A 21,236-nucleotide genomic window follows, 5' to 3' on the forward strand; every position below is an offset into this window, starting at 1 on the left:
TTATAAATAGTATAGTTAAGGAAATGTAAAAATAGTAATAAGATAAATAAGTATAAAACAAAAGTGACGCCCTGTGTTGTTGTCTGTGTTTTTTATGTGTGTAATGTAAAAATCAACCTGCCCTTGTATCCCTAAGAAAATAGATTATTATAATTAGCGTAGCTAGTAAGCGTAGCTGGGAATCCCACCCAGAAAAAGTAGTGAAAGATGATGAATGAAAGAAAGATGGTATGTAGCATGAAAGTACGAGAAGAAAACTTGCGAGAACTGGAATGAAAGAGAACTTGTTAGAACAGGCTCCGATCACGTTGGAGGTAGACTGTACATAAAAAAAAAAAAAAAAAAAAAAAAAAAACCTTTTTTTTTTTTTTTTTTTTCGGGTAGAGGGCCGAACCTCCTACGAGGTCCCCGCGCAAAAGGGGCGCGCGGGGTATGTGAGACTCAACGATCTGCATGGTGTTGTGAGCAGACCGCGGGCCCAAGGATTTTAGAGCCCACCCACTAAACGACTCCTCTGCACTCTTACACCCGACGTCCGATCCCCTCCGAGGTCAGAACCCGGATGAGGTAGGGGGGCTACCGCGGTCAACACTACAACCAGACGGCGCGGCTCACCCCAAGGACGCCCGGCCGACGGAGCCTTCGAGGCGAATCGAAGGCTCTGAAACGTCGGCCGTCTCGGTACGGCAGCCCGTCGGGCCGCCCAGACGGTGCCGCTGGTGTCCCGGAATACCCAGCTGGACCAGAACCAGCCTGCCGGGTCGGGACGCGATACACCGTCGACCGGTCGCTCTATTCACTCCACGGCAGCGCGCTAGAGTGCTGGTAGCGCGCCGCGCGGCCTCACCCCCTCAGGTCGCCCCTTGACCTTCACCGGGGGGAGGCCGCCACCTACAGGGGCCGGGACGTACGGGCGTATTCCCGCCTCCGGCCCCCGGCTCGACGGCGACGGATCGGTGCGGAAAGGGAAGAGCTCTCCCTCTCTCGCTCCGCCGCCTCCTTCTGCGAGATGGTGGACTCGCAGAAGTCGAGCATCGCCTTCCAGGACGCGTCGCTGCCGAGCATCGTAGCCACGACGCGCGGCAGCGAGAGGTCCTCTCCAATGACCGCGACGAGGGCGGCGCGTTGCTCGTCGAATCCAGAGCAACGCGCCAGCGTGTGTTCCGCTGTGTCTTCCTCGTCGCGGTCCGCGCAGTGGTGGCACTGCGCCGTCGGTTCCCTTCCGGCTATCTTGTGCAAGTACCGGCCGAAACAACCATGGCCGGTAAGCATCTGCGTTAGCCGGAAGGTGAGGCATCCGCGGTCGCGGCCCACCCAGTCCGCGAGAACCGGGCGGACCGCCTCGACGGTTCGGAGGCCGGCCGACGGGTCCGCCAAGCGGCGAGACCACGCCTCCAGCACGGACCGCCGAGAGTGGAGCCTCCGCGCTCGAACTACACCTTCGCTGGGGCGCCCTTCCCCCCTAGAGCGGAGGTCGCTACGCCACCGGTAATCGGCAGCGAGCGCCTCCGCCTCCAGGTCCCAGGGTGGCGCCCCGGCGAGCAAGCACGCCGCCTCGAAGGAGACGGTGCGGTATCCTCGGATCGCCCTGACCGCGATCGCGCGCTGCGGACGTCGCAGCGCCGCGACGTTCTCGCGGGTCAGGGCGTGGCACCATACGGGAGCCCCGTATAGTGCCATCGACCGCACCACCCCCATGTAGAGGCGGCGCGCCACCTGATCGGGACCCCCGACGTTTGGAAGCAGCCGGCTCAGAGAGCCGGCCGTCGCCATCAGTCGAGGGCCCAACTTCTCAAAGTGAGCGCGGAAGTTCCACCGACCATCCAGTTCGAGGCCGAGGTACCGAAGACCGGTCACCCCGACCCCGACGCGGACGCCTCCGATCACGAGGTGGGCACCCAGAGGCGGCGCTCGTCCCGGCCCGTGAAACATCAGGGCCTGGGTTTTGTCGAGCGCCACCTCGAGCCCCAACCGTCGGATCCTGGTGACGACGTGTGCCACGCCTGCGCACGCCAGACGGGCAGACTCCCGGTAGTCCCTCCCCGGAGCTACGATCAACGTGTCGTCAGCGTAACAAATTACGCTGAGCCCGGGGAGGGGTCCCCGAATGACGCCCCGCAGGACCCAGTCGTAGCCGATGTTCCACAGCAGGGGGCCCAGGACGGACCCCTGCGGAACACCGCGCTCGACGGGGAAGCGGTACATCGCCCCACCGTGTCCGATGCACTGGATCGACCTGCCCTCGAGGTAGGAGCCGATCAGTCGGCGGAGGTATGCGGGGACGCCGTGATACTCCAGCGCCCCCGCGATCACCGACCAGGGCAGGGTGTTGAAGGCGTTCCTTACATCTAAGGATAACGCCATCGCCACCCCGCCCCGGGATACGGCTTCGTCGGAGAGGGCCCGCACGCGCAGAATTGCGTCGATAGTCGAGCGGCCCTCTCTGAAGCCGTATTGCTCCGCCGAAAGATCGGGACCCGTCTCGGTCAGGTGCCGGACGATGCGGGCCGCGACGATTCTCTCGAGCATCTTGCCCGCTTCGTCCAGCAACACGATGGGGCGATAGCCCGCGGGTGAGTCCGCGGGGCGCCCGTCCTTCCGCAGAAGGACCAGTCTGCCCGTCTTCCATTTCGACGGGAACCGTCCCGACTCGAGGCACGCTTCGAAAAGCCCCCCGAGCCGGTCCCCTAGGGCCTCGAAGGCCAAGCTCCAGACCCGGCCGTGAACGCCGTCAGGGCCGGGGGCCGTGTCCTTCGCTCTCATTTTGGACACGGCCGCATGGATCTCCGCCCCCGTAATAGGGGGAGGGGGCTCCTCGGCAGCGGGAACGCTGGGGCGACGTGGAGGTGTGCCCCACGTGGCGTCCATCTGGGGGGGCTCAAAGTCCCCCCCCGCTGCCGGCGGGAAAAGCGCGGAAACTATCTCCCGCAGCTGCCGAGGCTGGAGCCGCTCGGTCACCGGGAGCGCCCACGGCTGCAGTTTTCTGCGAACCATCTTGTATGGGCGCCCCCAGGGATCTTCGTCGAGCGACTCCAGGAGAGTCTTCATGCTCTGCTTCTTGGCCTCGCCGATGGCCAGCTGCAGCGCCGTCTGTTTTTGACGACAGTCAGCGTGCAGCCGGGCCGCCGTCTCCGCGAACGTAGCGTCGCGACGACGGCGGCGGCGGTGGCGTGCGCTCCGGCGGCGCGCCCTCACGCACTCCTCACGGAGTCTCGCGATCTCGGGCGACCACCAGAACGCACCCCCACGTGGTGCTCGGGGGCCGACCCGGGGCATGGCGGCATCACAAATGTTTGCCATGGTGCCCCGGAACCAGTCGACCTCCGCATCCACGTCCGCGAGCCGCGCGGGTTTTGGCGCCCACGCAGCAACAGCGGCCGCCTCCATCAGCAACTCCTTGTTCATCCGTTTCAAGGCCCACCTGGGGAACGAACGGGGCGCACCTTGCGGGAGCTCCTCCTCGCCGCGGGCGCCCGCGGCTGACGACGACAAGGAGGAGGCAGAGAGCTCGAATCGGACGTATCTGTGGTCCGAGAGCGTCTCCGCCCCCTCGAGTACGCGCCAGCCGCGGGTGCGGCGCACGGCGGACGGGGACGCGAACGTAACGTCCACGTGAGATTCCCCGTTCCACCGCACGCAAGTCGCGACCGTACCTCTGTTTAGAAGACAGAGGCCGGTCGCGATCGCCCACTCCGAAAGAGCCTCGCCTCGCGAATCCGTGCGGGGGGAGCCCCAAGCCATACACTTGGCATTGAGGTCCCCCGCGACGATGACAGGGCGGGACCCGAAGCGGTGCAAGAGCACCTCGAGCCCGCCCAGAAACCGCTCGAACTCGGCGAGGCTCCTGTTCGGAGAAAAGTACGCCCCGATCACGACGGTCCCGTCGATCCTAGCCGCGACGTACCCGGGTCCCCTGGCCACCATATCCAAGGGGGGTAACGCCGCGGACTGTCTAAGTACGATGGCCACGGAGCCGTCGACGTCCCCGATCCAGCAGTCCTGGTCGGTGGGGACGAAGTACGGCTCCGCGGCGACAGCGACGTCGATTGACCACTCCGCCATGGTGTGGACGAGGAGATCCTGTGCCCTGGCGGAGTGGTTCAAATTACTTTGGAGGAAGCGATGGACGCAACCCATTACGGGGCTACGTCCATCGCTCCCTCGTCTGTCCCGCCCTGCGGCTCGACAACAGCCGCGGCGGGAACTGACTCGCCGGCTGCCCTTGTTGCAGCCGGCTTCTTTTTCTTTCCGCCCCTCCTCGTTTTTGTAGAGGAGGGGGCAGATTTACACGCCGGGCCCCCGGCCCGGTGGTCGGCCTTCCTTTTGGCCGCGTCGCACAAGACGCAGTGCGGCGCGGCTGTGGTGCAGGAGGCTGCCTTGTGCCCCGGTTGGCCGCAGCGGAAACACAAGCCGCTGCGGTCCACGGTCGAGGGGCACTTGGCGAGGCCGTGGCCGGTGCCGAAGCACCGAAGACAGCGCCACGGCCTGGCATCCTGCAGCTGCACGTGGGCCACTACCCAGCCCACGCGCAGCCTTCCTGGGCTGTCGGAAGGCCGCCCCTGTGGAGGGGTGGCCAGGAGGGTCGCCGTTGCAATCGGGCAACGCGCCCACGCCGTCCGGGTACCAGAATATGTTTCCCGGAGCTCCCCGACTTTGACGTCGGCGAGGGCGCAGTTGCCCTGCGACGCGATGGCCGCGGCAACCTCCTCCTTCGTGGCGCACTCGTCGAGGCCCGTGATTTTGACTTCACCCATCTTCACGGGCCGCGCGATGCGCACCACCTCGGGGTCCGGCAGGATCTCCCTCAGCCGGGCCGCCAATTTTTCGGCCGCGGCGTTGGTGTTCGGGCCGGGGCACTCTATGAGACGGGCCCCGTTGGCCGTCTGCCGGACCTTGATGCCCCCCTCCACGCCGAGGGCGTCCACATTCACGCCGCCGCGCGCCTGGGTCATCACCTCGTGGTAGGTGATGCCCTTTTCTTTGCCGGCGGGCAGCAGCTCCACTACCACTGCAGCCGACCGCGGGGCGCGCGGCCTCCTTCGTCCGTTTCGGCCCCTCGGCTCCGCTCGACCCTCTTGACGGGGAGCGGCGGCCGCAGGGGCGGGCTTGGGGCGCGGCGCAAGAGGCGCCGCCACCTTTTTGGGCCCGCGCCGCACCACCGTTGTCCAGGCCTCTTCCATATTGGCCGGGGCCGGGGGCAGCGGGCGGGGCTGGGGAGTCCGTGCCGGTTTGGCGGCGTTGACGCCTCCCTTCTTCTTTGTCCGGCTCCTGGCGGGCCCTGCCTTCGCAGGCTGGGGCGGAGCAGGAGCGGATGCCGGTTTCTTTGGGGGGGCAGATCTTGTTGCCCCCGAAGCTGCTGACCGCGAGACAGTCGCGGCGGGAATCCTCGCAGGTGTGGCTGTCTGTTTGGGGCCGCTATAAGTTTTAGCGACCACTGTTCTACGAGGTGCGGGCACAGGCGCGCTGCCTTTCACCTCATGGGCGAGGGGCGGTCTCGCCCGCTCCACTTTGGAGCTGCGCGCCTCCTGTATAAGGAGCTGCCGCCTCAGCTCCTCGACCTCAGTGAGGCCTTCTGCTTCGGGCGGAGGAGGGACAGGGGCGGAGCCGCGTTGCCGCTCGATGAGATCGGCAACCATTGTTCGCAGCTCGGCCATGTCGACGCGGAGCTGACCGTTCTCAACCTAACCTTTTTTTTTTTTTTTTTTTTTTTTTTTTTTTTTTTTTTTTTTTTTTTTTTTTCGGGCCGGGGGCCGAACCTCCTACGAGGTCCCCGCGCCTAGGGGGCGCGCGGGGTATGTGAGACTCAACGATCTGCAGGTGTTGAGAGCAGATCGCGGGCCCAAGGATTTTAGGGCCCACCCACTAAACGACTCCCCTGCACTCTTACACCCGACGTCCGATCTCCGTCCGGGGTCAGAACCCGTTCAGAGTAGGGGGGTTCCCGCGGTCAACACTACAACCAGACACGCGGCGCCACCCCGAGGACGCCCGACCGACGGGTCGTCGAGGCGATAGTCGACGACCAACGACGTCGGTCTCCGCGGTACGGCGGCCCTACCAGGCCGCCCGGGCGGTGCCGCTGGTGTTCCGGGATACCCCGCTGGGCCAGAGATAAAAAATCTAAAAATCCTAACCTAACCTAACCTAACCTAACCTAACCTGAAGCCGCCATGAACCTGAAGAAAAGACCGGACTATGATCTGTGTCCGATCTCTTTCGTCAAGCGCCACATACGCATGAGGACGCTTGACGAATGGAATCGGAGATACAAATCCGGCCACACTGCCAAGATCACCAAGATCTTTTTCCCGGATGCGGTGGCGGCGTATAGGACAATAAGAAAAATGGAAATAACCAGCATTAGGGCACAGATTATGACGGGGCACGGTGGATTCTCCGAGTATCTAAATCGTTTTAGGTGCAAGGCGAGTCCATCGTGCATCTGCAACCCAAACACCGACGAAACCATACCACATCTCCTATTAGAATGTCCTGTACACGCTGTGGAAAGACATGAACTGGAACAGGCACTACAAATAAAATTGGACAAAGAAACAGTAGGGGAAGTGATGCGGGGGAAGGATAGGGAAACATTTTTAAAGTATTGTACAAAGATTGCACAAAAAGCAATAGATAGAAATAGAACAGCTTAAGCAAATATGCTGATAGTATATTTAGATATATATATATTAAGCATAGAAATAAGTAAAATAGGAGTATGTATTTTAATAAGTGGTAATAGAAATAAGAAGCTATTGTAAGAATAAGAAAACTGAAAGTTGTTTAAATTTTGATTTAATTAATTGATAAGAAAAATTGTGTAAAAATAAAAGATAAAAATGTGCGGTTATTTCCCCCTTACATGATAGTAAATAAGTAGAATAGGTTCAGAATGGGAGTCCCACCCAGAATAAGGAAAGAAAGATGTGATGAATGCAGAAAGAAAATGTATGCGGCATGAATGTGCGAGCGGAAAAATAGCGAGAACTGGAATGAGAAAGAGAATTAGGTTTAACATAGGCTCCGATAACGTCGGAGGTAGACAGGATATAAAAAAAAAAAAAAAAAAAAAAAAAAAAAAAAAAAAAAAAAAAAAAAAAAAAAAAAAAAAAAAAAAAAAAAAAAAAAAAAAACCCAAACCTAACCCAAACCTAACCCAAACCTAACCCAAACCTGCATAGGTGGGATCAGCGTGTCCACGGTCGAGGAGATCAAGATCCTGGGGCTAACGGTAGACTGCGGCCTTACGTTCAACGCTCACATTGCAAATGTGTGCAGGAAGGCGTTGGGCGTATACAAGCAGCTGTCGAAAGCCGCCAGGGTAAATTGGGGCCTACACCCCGAAATAATTAAGATCATATACAAGGCGACAGTGGAGCGTATCATTGCCTACGCAGCCAGTGCAGTGGCCCCAGCCACCCATAAGGTAAGAACCAAAAAAAAAGAGTTGAATACAGTACAACGTCTCTTTGCACAAAAAAAAATATGTAAAGGTTATAGGACGGTCTCCCTCAGCGCAGCCTTAGTATTGGCCGGAATGCTACCACTAGATATAAGAATAAGAGAAAATTCCGCCCTGTATGAAGCGAGAAGAAAGGAAAAATTCCGCCACTTACCGGAGGATAGACAGGTGGAAAGGAAAGCTCCATATACGGCGAGGCCGCATCCGTCAGAGGACCATCAGATACCGGTGGCACATATCACCAGTGAAGAGGAGGTTGCAGCACAGGTGGACGGTGCAGTTCAAATATATACAGATGGCAGCAAAATTGAAGGCAAGGTAGGAGCCTCGATATCCATATGGATTGATAGAGCCGAAACCACGGCCAAAAAAAAAAAAAAAATTAAACTGTCATCCTACTGCACCGTCTACCAAGCTGAACTACTTACGTTAAGCAAGGCTGCAGAGGTGGCGGCCAGTGGTACCAGCATAAAGTACGCTATTATGAGCGATTCTCTAGCTATTGATACAATAGTTAACAGTGAACTGCTGCATCCGCTAGCAATGGAGGCCAGACGATATCTGCGCCAAGCTAGGCTGGGGGGCAAGAGTGTCACACTGCATTGGGTCAAAGCACATATAGGTATCCAAGGCAACGAAAGAGCCGATGCTCTTGCAAAGGAAGCCGCTCTTACGAGTAGAGGCCGAACCGAAGAGCACTATGACAGATACCCAGTGTCATTCGTAAAGGGAAGTTCGCAAGGCGTACCGATCTTCACCTGCCTTTATTGATGGAAACCTGGTGCAAGCATTCATCGACGGTATCCCAGACTTGGACTGAAGGACGCCTTAGCGCATGTCTTGGAGGTAGAGGAGAGTAAGACAGGATCATGGATCTCATCGTGTCAGAGAGGTCACCTGCACACGAACGACCTCAACGATACGGCCCCAGATGCCTACGCCTGTGGCGAGAGAGGCCATCTCCGGTTGAGTTGCCCGGCGAGAGGTACAGCGAAAGGTGAACGTCGGGAAGAAAGGGGCGACAAGTACCGGCTAGCAGCAGCAGGGAAGCAAATGAATGCCAGGACTACGGGGCGGGTGCTGGATGGTAATCAAAGAGCCCCCACGGTTTCTATCTTACATGCACGTGACTGGAAAGACAGACGGCTTAGAAAGTTCGACTCCGTTATGAACATCGCAGTGGAAGATCCCACGGTAACGCGGACGCACTGTCTAGAAGACCTTCCGTTGAAAGCTGCAAGCATTGCGCTAGACAGGAGACTAAGGAGGTTGTGCCCGTGCGGACGCTGAGGATGGATCTTAGTGATGAATGGAAGAATTAACTGGTGGTAGAACCTCTTGTGAGTCCGCGCTGGTGGGTACCACCGCCCTGCCTATTTCTGCCGTGAAGCAGTGATGCGTTTCGGTTTGAAGGGTGGGGCAGCCGTTGTAACTATACTTAAAAAAAAGGATAATTTCAGCGCACCTTTGCTACGTGTGTGAGGACCTTTAACTGCAGCACAACTGGTACATTTTCACATCATTTTCCTGAGACTTGCAGAGTCTTGGGTATCCATAAAACTAGAATCACATCTTATCACCCGCAATCCGATGGAATGGTGGAACGTTTTAATCAAACATTGGAGAGTTATTTGGCAAAAGTTGTGGAGAATAGGCAAAGGGATTGGGATAGACACATTCAACCGTTCCTTCTATCGTACCGCAGTGCAGTTCACGAATGTACGACTGTGACGCCGGCTTTCGCAAGCTTTGGAAGAGAGTTGAGGATGCCTGCGGACTTAATCACAGGCACTCCTCCCGACGCTCCTCGGAGTGTGACAGAGTACGCGATCTGCGCAGCAAGATGAACGAAATGCATGAGCATGTCAGACAGTCAGGCCAAAAAGCCTTTTCGAGGAAGAAGACCCGCTACGACAGGAAAGCAAATCATAAGGGATTCACGGAGGGTTCCCTAGTGTGGCTTCACAACCCAGTTCGAAGCAAAGGGAAGTCTCCTAAGTTACTCTTAAGATTTTGACTAAAATTAATGACGTCACGTATCGAATTCAGAAAGGTCTGCGAGGTATGCCTAAAATAATATTATGGGTCTAATGATGCTCGGGACGAGCATATCTAAGGAGGGGGCAGTGTTACGCCGGTAAGAGTAACGCCATCTATCGCCGAATAGTCGAACGAATATCGAAGGATCCAGAACACTCGAGGCCATCTATTGACAGATAGCGGAAATTAAGACTATATTGAATCCAGTTTGAAACGGCAATGGACGTCGCATTATTAAACGTTAGTAAATATTACTTTAAATTGTATTTTTAGGGATTATGTCGTCGATCCTATGGCGTTACAAAACTATGTGAAAAGTGTATGAAAACGACCTCGATTTAGCCGTTAATAGCGACGAGCGTAAAGTGTGGTTTTAAAATGTTATTTCCAGATTCCGAACTGGGTACATATGGGTTATGTGTAAACGCTGAAATGGTCGTTTAAAAACTTTCTATTTGTAATTACAGTTTGAAATCATATTTTTATTGATACATGGAGCGGTGCTCTCATCTGATATGTACGATTCCTTGATTAAACGTAGGGTTTACAAATTACCTGTAACTTAGACAGCTACAAAATTACCATCTATCCAAAAACATATATTTCAAGATGTTGCTAAGATCTATATTTATAACGCGGTTATTAGACATTGTAATGAAAACCTAAAACACAAAACGGTTAGGCAAGCTAAACCACTAGTGAAAAAATGGTTGCTTACATTGAACTATATGGACACAGAGAACTTAATTAAAAGCAAGAAATAGCAGGAGATTTATTAATTTTGTATCTTTTTGTTTATTTTTTTCTTATTAATTTATTTTATAATTGTTTATGTCTACGCTCCCCACATATGTGTAATTGTTTGATGTGTTATTTTTATTACTCAAATTTTTTTTATTATCTTATATGTTAAATCTTGTATCGCATGTTTTTGAGCGTAATAATTATTAATAATAGTGATGTCGTTTTGAGGTCAATTATATATACAGTAAATCGCATTTTGGTCCTCACGATACAGGCTATGCCTAGTGTGAGGATCATTGGTTAATTTTATATTGTTGATGCCATCTGCGTAATCTCTCAGTTTGTTAAATATGTAAATAGTATTCTAGGTCATGATTTAAGAGTTTATGTAGTAAATAAAGAAATTATTATTATTATATTATAATTAATATTATTATTAATTTCCTATTCCGAGTTTATTGTTAACTAGCTTTTGCCCGCGACTTCGTCCTCGTGGAATAGTTACTTTGGCATAACGCTAAATTTTACCCGCCTCTTCATTTACGTAGAAGGTGAAAATATATTTGAATAATAGAATGTTAAGGAGCTATGGAAGGTCCAAAATCACTTTTTAACCGAATTCAAAAGAGGCGGCTATCAATTCGACCACAATTTTTTATCTATGTATGTTCACCGATTTCTCGAGAATGCTTGAACCGATTCTGATAATTCTTTTTTCTTTTTTTTGTTCGAAAGGGTAGACTTCCCGAATTGTCCTGTAATCATCAAGATCTGATAATGGTATCCTGGAGAAATTGAGAAAAATATATAATTTTCAAAGCCTATCTTGAAGTGATTTGGGTGTTTCTTGTTATTGTTCTTATTGTGTGTGTCCACGCACCGGCGCGCGGCGGCCGGCGCCTTGTACATCAATATTGCGCGCTTGCTCATTATTTTGCCGCGATGTTATTTTAAAACTGTGATAATATCTTCTCATACTCATTAAAATACTCATAGCGAGATACTCATTAAAATCAAGTGTGGGCAAATTTATTTTAAACTAAATACTTGTAATGAATAACTTATTTATTTGGATTTATATATAAGGATTAATATATCATCTTTAAAAAAACACCTTCACAAATAATGCTTTATTTTAGAACAAAGGACAACGCCCATTTTCTATGGGCGTTTGGGCCCCAAAAAAAAAGTTGTCCTGTCATGATGGTTTTAACTTAATTTGATGACAAAGAAATATCGTTTCATATTCAGAAAACGATTTTTATATTCTCACCCAGGTTTAAGAGAAATCTGTTTTTTTCTGCAGCTAAAATTAAGTTGTTAATTGTTTTCTTCGAAATCAATAATCGCTCTCATCATTATTTACAGTATTAAATTAGTTAATTGTGGTTAATGTTGCTAGAAATAAGCCCTTACGTACATTTTATTATCATTATATCCTCATAATAATAATAAAATGAAATGAAATCCGGAAGCCGGCAACGATATTGTTGTTGTTGTTGTTTTTAAATTCACCAATAAGCAGGCAAAGAGCGTAGCCTATACAGCCTAGTCTGTCGAAGTTATAATATATTTTTTATGTCAATAAAAAGCCGGTGTATCTCTTTTTATTGCTTTTTGGCAGTTTTGACGTCAACTCGACGAATACCACATTGACTGAGCACGAGTTTACGCAGACCTTTTATACACAATATTACAAACACAAATAATACAAATTACACAATAAACTATTAAAAAAACATTAAAATAAAAATTCAAGTGACGCTTCACTCGGGTTGCTGCCAAAACTCTCTGATCATATATCATAAGAATAGAATAATGGTAAGCCATTGAGATTTTTACTAATGGAATCATTAATACCTAAAAATATTAAATAACTCATGGTTTTAAGTAATAATTATTATTACAATATATAAATATTGAATTAAACAAAAATAAACTAAGAAGCCTGTGAATTATAAGCATTATCAATTTTTTTTTATTTGTTGTTTAAGTCACAAAAAACTCTTTCGTTTGACAGCATATAGGTTTGCTATAAGGCTGTATGGGCTAAGCCCTTTGCCTATTGGTGAATTTAAAAACTATGGCATGGATAGTTTTGGGATGTTATCAAATAAGTAATTTATTTTTTTGGAAAACAATACCAGGTTGAAAGAAATGTTGATACATAAACTAAACAACGTGAAAAAATAAGGCATAGTTTTTCAAGTACAAATAGTTTTCACATAAAGTTGGCCCACTTTTGGGCATTGTCCTTTGGTGAGCATGAAAAACGTTATAGTGAGCCAACCTTAAAATATAGACATATATGCTGTCGCAGACTTTTTTTAGAACTTTTAAACAGGAACAATTCTGTCATACATTATTTTAGCGAAACTTTAACCGTTTCTGCAGCGCACGCAGCGAAAGCTCTCAAAATGGAAAAAAATTCCGATTTTTCCAGCTGCTTCGGGAGCCAACAACCAACAAAAACGCCAAGTGAGCCTCCAGGTCATTACCAACGCCGTCTGCGCCCGCACGTACGGAAACTCTGTGATCATTGGCTCCACCCTCTGTGTTTCCGGCGCTAACGGTCGCAGCACCTGCAGCGGAGACTCCGGCGGCCCTCTCTCCATCGGCAGCGGCGGAGGCCGTCAGCTGGTCAGTACACTAGTTTTGTTTAACTTTACTGCTTTAACCGGTTGCCTTTTTTTTATTGCTTAGATGGGTGGAGGAGCTCACAGCCCATCTGGTGTTAAGTAGTTACTGGAGCCCATAGACATCTAGAACGCAAATGCGCCACCCATCCCGAGACACAAGTTCTAAAGTCTCAGTATAGTTACAACGGCTGCCCTGCCCTTCAAAATGAAACGCATTACTGCTTTACGGCAGAAATAGGCAGGGTGGTGGTACCTACCCGAGCGGACTCATAAGAGGTTCTACTACAGTGACATAGATGTGAATCATGTGCATGTGCACATGTATGTATGTTTATGTGTGCGTGTTGCCAGGTAAACCTCAATTTTTTTGATGTGTCTACCGGCGACTCAACGTGGTGTTTAGAGTTCGATCCTCGGGGACTACTGAGGGTAGTACCCTACTACTGTTTTGGTCAAGCCGAAACGGATTACTGCTTCACGGCAGAAATAGGCGGGGTGGTAGAGACTCAATAAAACAACACGTCATGCAGTGATAAAGTTTATTATAACATGGTCAGATGTAGAAGGGTTTCACTGCCACGGCTGGATTATGAAGCCGTAGTACTCGGGGTTGTCGGCGACTGTCCCGTTATTCCCCCACACAAGGCGGTCCCCGTACCGGTCCACGTTCGCGTCCAGCTTCAGGCCCTGCCGGTACTCCCGATTCTCAATGAGGAACAGCTGTTGGTCGCCCACCTTCACCGGGTATAAATACCAGGTGTGTCTCTTCTCACTGGAATCATTCGATCCCCAGGTCTTCCTGTCGCCATATCTGTCCACGTTCACGTCCAGTTTCAAGTACATCTCGTGTTCGGTGTTCAGTATCTTGAAGATGACGTTGTTGTTTTCCCAAAGAGAGATGAGTCGCCAGCTGACTCGGTAGCTGGTGTAGTCTTTTCCATCTCCCCAGGTTAGGCGGTCTTTGTACCGGTCAACGTTAGCATCCAGTTTGAGAGCTTGATTGTAATGGTTGCCGATGAGTTTAATTCTCTTTTGGTCGAGTATGAGTTGGAATTCGCTCGGGAAGTAATCTTCGACGATGTCCTTGTGGCCCTCGTGCCACAATTTGTACGCGAACGACATGGCGTTCTTGATGCCCTGCGAGACGAGCCGCGAGACGACGTCGCGACAGACGCCGGAGCCCTGGTTGTCGTCGAGGCTGCGCACAGTCTTCACCGCGTTGATGTAGTCGCCGCCCGTAACCAAGTTGTACAAGTGATCGTTGATTGACCTTGCGTCGGCAAAGACCATTTTTGTGCTGAATTCCGTCTGGGTCTTCAAGTCTGCGGGCAGTTCGTACCCGGCTCCATAGTATAAGCCCTTTTTACCAAGCTCACGCTCGAGATTTTGAATGTCGTCAGAATTTTCAGAATATCCGTAGGCAACGACGAGTCCTTCGGAGGCGTTGACAATCCTGGCGACGTCTGCAGCGCACCGCTTACTGATCGGCCCCGTGCTGATGGTAACAGTTTTAACGCCGCCGTCTCTGATGTAACTGGAAGTGTCGCTGTCGTCCACAGACACGACGGGAATCCTGTTGGGTATTTGCTTTCCCTTGCTGTGGCCCTTACTGACGAGCGCAAACTGTTCGTTCACATTGTAGCTCCGACGAAAGCCTCTTACCCTGTCAAGGTTAGTCACTTTTCCTTCTCCCCAGTAATCGACGTGGTGTACCAGCCCTCTACCAATCGGTATCTTCACGAGGTGGTACATACCGAAGTAGGGTATTGGGGAGTATGGATACAACAGGTCCTCATTTGTGTGGTAGTCTGGCTCAGAGGCGGCTTCCCATTTTTCCTCTGACGGTGTTTTTACCTGGGAACTATGCAATATACATTAAATCACGTGTGATGAATGTGAATATCACGAAGGAACCGCTAAAGGGCGCCTTACTGTTACTGTTTCATCGCGAGGACTGTACCCACTCCAGTTCACAGGTCTGCCTCCACCAGGAGACGCTCCTAGCGCTTCACGTAAATATTAAAAGAAAATAGCATAGCTTATAATAATATGTTAGATACAAATAGTAGGGGTATACTTACTGACTGAAACTGGTTGTCATATTGAGGCTGCGCGTGTTGCTGCGTGTGCGCCGTGTCGAGACGACCCCTCTTATATACTCAAGTCCAGGGCTCCACTATCGCCTTCACACGATACTACAAACCGCAACCTGATACTATAATAATTAGATAATAATGAAGTGGTAATTAATAATAATAATATTATTAATAAATAAAAACGAAAATAAAAAACAAATGTTTGTTCGTTTGTTTTTATTATAATAGTCCAAGTGTCAACTGTCCAGTACGACGGCCGCCCCTCCCCCCACCGCGGGACACGGGCGGGCTGGTGGTGCGGCGGGCCCGGTGTACGGGTAGCGCTGGTGCTTACCTAATTGATATTATTACAAGTATGCGTGTTTGGAAAGCTTAATGACGGAGGGAAGATCTTCCACCGGGCGGCTGATATTGCGCGGTGGACCGACGCGACGGTCCGAACGTTGTTGTCCGGAACTTGTATATATGCAAGCTTGTCTTGAAAATGTCGTAAGCGAGATTCAGGCATCTGTCAAATATCTTGTGTTCTGTGATGGCTACTGTCACACATGTACCGGTTCACGAACATACGAACATTCTCTACCTGTTAGTAGCCTGGAAGACGTCGCCGCGTAGCTGACAACACTGATAATAATAGGATGATGCAGATTAGTTTTATTATGATAATAAAGTACTGCCGCTGCAACCGATAGCAGTTTATGCCATGTCGCAATACTTCTGATAGTCCACCATGCTTATTGTGATGAAGAGCTCATCCTCGTAAAAATATAACGGAGCAGCGAGCGATGACCCTGCGTACAGATCATTTCCACCTCAGATGGATGCTTATGAAAGTTTAAGCTTTATTTACATATGACGACAGGCAATAAAAGTTGCAAACATTAGACATCAGTGAAGACGATAGTTATATTATCGGTTAAAATGCAATCAAACCAATTGACCTTTCTCAAGTTCACCATTTTAAGGTTAAATTCTCTTATCACCGCTCCAGCAACATTGCGGCTGTGGTTTTCAACAAATTACATTTAAAACATAAAATAATACAAGGCATAGAGTTGACGTCGAATGTATATATAAACGATGCGACTCCATGCAGCCGACATACGACTCTACGATATACTGTCTGCCGGTAGTGAGCGAAGGACCACACGAGATGGACCCATTCGACAAGCTCCCCAACTACGTGACCAACGTGGACCTGAAGTATCCGTACTCAGACCTGCCGTACATAGGGCAGTACAAGCTGCTCAAGCTCCCCTTTACTGGAGAGCTGATCGAACATGTCGACTACTGGGGCGAGGGGAGGATCGTCAACGGGGGACTGTATTCGGGCTTCCGCAACTGCTACAACGTAAACCGACAGTACCAAGAGGTCAGCAACGGGCCCGACAAGGGTCGCAAGATCCCCAACAGGATCCCGGTGCGCGACGAGAACGACTGCGACACCCGGGCTTACATCAAGGATGACTCGGTCAAAATAGTGACGCTCATGAGCGCGCCCATCATTCCGAACAGCGCCAGAGACATTACGAGAATCGTTAACGAGCGCGTCGGCATGGTCGTCATCTACGGAATGCCGGTAGAGTCCCAGGGTATTAAGCTTCTGGCTGCCGAGCTAAAGAACAAGCTTCTGCTGTACTGTCCCGACTACGAGCTGTCCGCTTACTTACAGGAGCCGACAATGATGGACTCGCACGTGGCTTTCCTCAACAAGCAACTTCTTATGGATCTGCTGTTCAAGTACGTGTCGACCGGGGACTACAACAAGGCAGTGACTATCACGAAGTCCTTGCAAGATGATAACGTCGGTTTTGTTATCAAGGAGCTGGTCGACAGACTCCTGCGCGCATGAGAACCTAACGTGTTCGCATACGCGGACAAGTTGTGGTCCGCCGGACACCACGATATAGTCAATGACTTTTTCCCTTCGGAAATCAAATTGATCACCAAGCAAGAAAGGGTAAAAATCATCGGAAGATATTACAATCAAGCTCTGAAGCTGGACGCCAATGTTGACAGGTACAACGACCGCCTGGCCTGGGGAGACAGCAAGGACAAAACTAGTCACAGAGTGAGCTGGAAGCTTATCCCGGTATGGGAGAATAACAAGCTGCTGTATAAAATAATGAACACTGAACATACTATGTACCTGAAGCTGGACGTGAACGTAGACGGGTACGGAGACAGGCAAGCGTGGGGCTCCAACAACTCGAACGAGAAGCGCCACCTGTGGAAGCTGACGCCTGTAGTGCTGGAGACCGGCAACGTCTTACTCATAGAGAACCACGAGTACGGGCAGAGTCTGAAGCTGGACGCGCACGTGGACAGGTACGGCGACCGCCTGCTCTGGGGAAACAACGGAAACGTCGATGGTAACCCTGGCTACTTCGGCTGGGTCATCAACGCGTGGCCGTAGAACTTCACATAACTACAGATAGCTTACAGGCGACAATAAATATTTGTGCTGATTCAAAATGATTTTCCTTAACGTGACGAGCCGCGGTCAGCGTGAGTGTACCGGTCATGTCGCGCTGCATGAGGCCCCGCGCGGACGCTCCTAGTCGCACACTTGCGCGTTTATTTTATACTATTAGGTACCTATTATTTATTTTATAAGCACAGCTAATAGCTCACAACCCACCTGGTGTCAAATGGTTACCGGAGCCTCTAGACATATACAATGTAATTGCCGCCACCCGACTTGAGATATGAGTTCGAAGGTTTCAGTATAGTTACAACGGCTGCCCCACCCTTCAAACCGAAACGCATTCTGCTGCGAACTGCTTCACGGCAGAAATAGGCAGGGTGGTGGTACCTACCTACTCCTACTGACAAGGGATCCTACCACCAGTGATTAGGTACACAAATTATAATTTTGCGAGTTTGATTTTTATTACACGACATAATATTATTCCTTCACCGTGGAAGTCAATCGTGAACATTTGTCAAGTACCGTCAAATACGCCAACTTTGCCACGAGGGTAAACTTTGCCCAAAACACACTTTCTAAGAAAATCAACTAATATCATAAAAAGTACCAAACTTAGTACAGTGTTTATAACATTGGTAGAGAATCAAACATACCTGTGACATCATAGGATAGCGCGTGCGTTCCTAACTTGACACAGTTACCTGTCGGCACTTGTCAAAAAAGGGATGAGTTTTTGCGGGCTAATTACTGTGAGTTTTTTGAAGTAAATTGTGCATTATAACGAAAACACCGGTAAGTTTAATAAATTATTTGTTATGTAAAACAATGTGCTTAGTATTTTGCTGATAGATTCGTTGCTGTAGCTCAAGTATAACAAAAGTTATGATGACGGGCAAAGTTACACAGAAATGTGCAGCCGCACCATTGTCAACATTGCCCACCGTCAAAAAACATCTAGGGTTGACGCTTTGGTTTTCTTTTACGCAATTGTTAAAAAAAGAGTGTTATATTTTCAGGGTTCATGTACGTATGTCTATAATGTTTATTGAGAATTGAGAATATTACTACTACTGTTGAGAATTTATGTATCCCTATGGATCTTTCAGCCCACAGACGTCCACTGCTGGACATAGGCTTCCTCCAAGTCTCACCGAAACGATCGATCCTGCGCTGCTTACATCCAGTAGAACCCCGAGAATCTTATTGGATCGTCAGTGCATCTTGTGAGAGGCCTATCCATGTTACGTCTCCCGGTACGCAGCCGAACTCGAGAACTTTGCGGTCCCAACTACACTTTAAGTCGCAATCCTTTTGGCTATGTACCCCAACTGGAATAGAATAAAAATATCTACAGAAGAAAAAAAAAATATTTTATTCTTTATTACCTATAATAATTCGAAATTTTGTATTTCAGAAGAAACAAACATAAATCGCGTATTCGATAAAGAAGGTCGAGACGTGAAGTTAGGTCCAGGCAGCACAAAACTTAAATTTAGTTATCAGATTTTAAGTCTCCTGTTATAAAAATGAGTCTTTGATTTTAATTGATCGAAGTCTTTAATAAACAACTGCACTTTAAAAATTGTTTATGTTACTCACCTATTGCGATACTCTGTGAAGATTACTCAAATGTGACAACCCTAGCACTTTTAAATCGCTACGTACCGTTTGTATGGGAAAGAGAAAAAATGTCAGGATAACATTGTCCTTTCATTTTAGTAAGAAAATATTTATGATATTAAGTAAACATTTTGGGCGATCGCTTATATTGCCAAAATGTTTTTATTGGTTCTTAAGGCATTCATCTAAGTGTTATTGTTGTGCTAAAATTCAAGGTGGGCAATGTTGGCCAAAAGTCTAGATAACTTTACCCGCCTTGAAAATTGTTTATATTATCCAGAAAACCATTACTAATGTTAAATTTAAGTAAACACATGCATGCATATGAACTTATTGTTGCCATAGATAAGCAAATATGTAATGGGCTACATACAAAAATCTTGAAATATCTAGTGTTATTTAAAAAATGTGGGCAATGTTGGCTAGTTTGACGGTACGTATTTCATTAGTATTCCGCCTGTGGGATTCGAACCCTATTGCATCGCTAGATACGAATGCACCTCACGTTTTATCTTTTACGATGACTCAAAATTTAAAATATATAATTAAAAATATATAGGTAGGTATATGGCGAAGAGATCGTTTCACACACACAGCATTCCCTGTTACAAATTAAATTAAGGATAAAAAATGAATAAAACCACAATACTACACACCGCAAAAGAAGTTTCACTTCTTTCACGTGCACCAAGTTGCATGAACACTTTTTTATATTTATAATTTTGTTATCAATCAGAAGTGAGTTAGGTAGTAAAAAATAAAAAGGAAAGAAATTACACAGAACTGGCCTAATTATATTTCACTGAAGTAACCAAAACTTGTAACAAAATGATTTCAATCTACTACTATCGAAAACTGTTAATATTACGCAACAAGTCTCAACATGTTTCAACAAGAACCGCACGCACGAACGCCACGCACAAAAAAGGGCAAAGGCTTTTTTTTTCTTTTTTCCCCCCTACCTATGCTGATAGCCCTGAGATGCTATTTCAGCGTAACCTTAACTAGTAGGTGAGCTCGCGGGGCTCAAACCTGACGACGTTGCTAACACGAACTCTAGCAAGAGCCGTGCTTCGCAAAATCTACCACCGGATCGGAAACACGACCCACTGAGAATTCGGCGAGAAACTCAGGGGGCTGTGTCTGTGGGCTAATTTACTCGTCGAGCCCTTCGTTGCAAGCGACGGGTTCGACGAGAACGGTGACCGGTGCTTGAGGTACCTAAAAGCACCGTTAGTGGATCGGGAGGATCCGAAATGACGTGTTGTGGGCGACGTTGACTGCTTTCCATTTATCCGCAGGATCGGGAATGTAGATGCCGACTGTAGATACTTACTGATGGAGTCTAGGTCGAACCACGGGGCTCCGACGACTAGCCTACAAAAATGGAATTAAATTACTTGAAGTGGTTTTAAGTGAGTGTTGGCCCCGTGAGCGAACACTACACTTGCATAGGTCATGATGGGGCGTATGTAAATTTTGTAGAGTGTCACCTTATTTCTAAGGAACAATTTACTTCGGTTGCAAATCATCGGATAGAGGGGCAAAGCCGCAGCGAGGGATCGATTTTATAGTTTAGCGCTGGCTCTCGGTTGGGGGTTGCCTGGACTCGGTAATCATATATAAATTTATTATTACCTACGCGCTAGGGTTCGGGATAAATAAAAGTTCTACCGATTTATAAATTAAAGCTGTACCTATATAGCGCACCTAGCCTAGAACACTCACAGAACACTTTACAGCTCGTAATTTACTTCTTCCGCTTCGCTTCGGGTGAACCGTTCGCTGTTTCGCTTCGAGTAGTTCCGATTACTGACTGAATTCGTGACACCCCTGCAACGCTTGTATAGTCGATACTACATCCCTAGAATTACTGAGAACATTCCTGACAAGTCAAGTATTTTCGATGTGCGTTTCCGTCATTTGACAATAGATGGCGTTGTACTTGAGAATTTTCGATTTTTCTAGTTTTTTTATATTCGTTTCTGCTTGCTATTCGACGATATGACTTATATTGGATTAGATGGAGGGTAGGGTAGTTTGCCACAATACACATTGTCTCTGTATTTTATCGTGATTTAAAAATATATATACACATATTATTATGTTTCAGTAATATCACCTTCACACTACACCTACCAAGCTTCATCTCTGCACTCCCCTAAGGTAGACTGTTAGAGAATGCCTATGGCATTAAGTCCACC

At 48.8% G+C, this 21,236-nt stretch overlaps 2 protein-coding genes across 2 annotated transcripts; one reads left to right on the forward strand and one right to left on the reverse strand.

Moving 5' to 3' along the window:
- Nucleotides 1–13,407: 13,407 nt before the first annotated feature.
- Nucleotides 13,408–15,128, reverse strand: LOC119630867 (low molecular mass lipoprotein 3-like). The gene is made up of 2 exons (XM_062673548.1): nt 14,967–15,128; nt 13,408–14,746 (listed from the first exon to the last, which is right to left on the reverse strand). The coding sequence occupies exons 1-2, from the start codon at nt 14,984–14,986 to the stop codon at nt 13,456–13,458; spliced, it is 1,311 nt and encodes a 436-aa protein (XP_062529532.1). The 5' UTR covers nt 14,987–15,128; the 3' UTR covers nt 13,408–13,455.
- Nucleotides 15,129–16,033: 905 nt separating this feature from the next.
- On the forward strand, nt 16,034–19,472 carry LOC101738142 (microvitellogenin). The gene is given in 1 exon segment (XM_021351367.3): nt 16,034–19,472. A coding segment is annotated over 1 exon segment (1,326 nt). The 5' UTR covers nt 16,034–16,071; the 3' UTR covers nt 17,398–19,472.
- The last annotated feature ends 1,764 nt before the right edge of the window (nt 19,473–21,236 follow it).

This window comes from Bombyx mori, chromosome 18 (genome assembly GCF_030269925.1).
Source record: "Bombyx mori chromosome 18, ASM3026992v2".
NCBI lineage: Eukaryota > Metazoa > Arthropoda > Insecta > Lepidoptera > Bombycidae > Bombyx > Bombyx mori.

Excerpts from the sequence above, each read along its gene's own strand:
- LOC119630867 (XM_062673548.1), bottom strand. The coding sequence starts at position 14,986 with ATGACAACCAGTTTCAGTCA. Across the intron at positions 14,747-14,966 it reads ATGACAACCAGTTTCAGTCA|TTCCCAGGTAAAAACACCGT; the intron begins GTAAGTATACCC and ends TATATTGCATAG.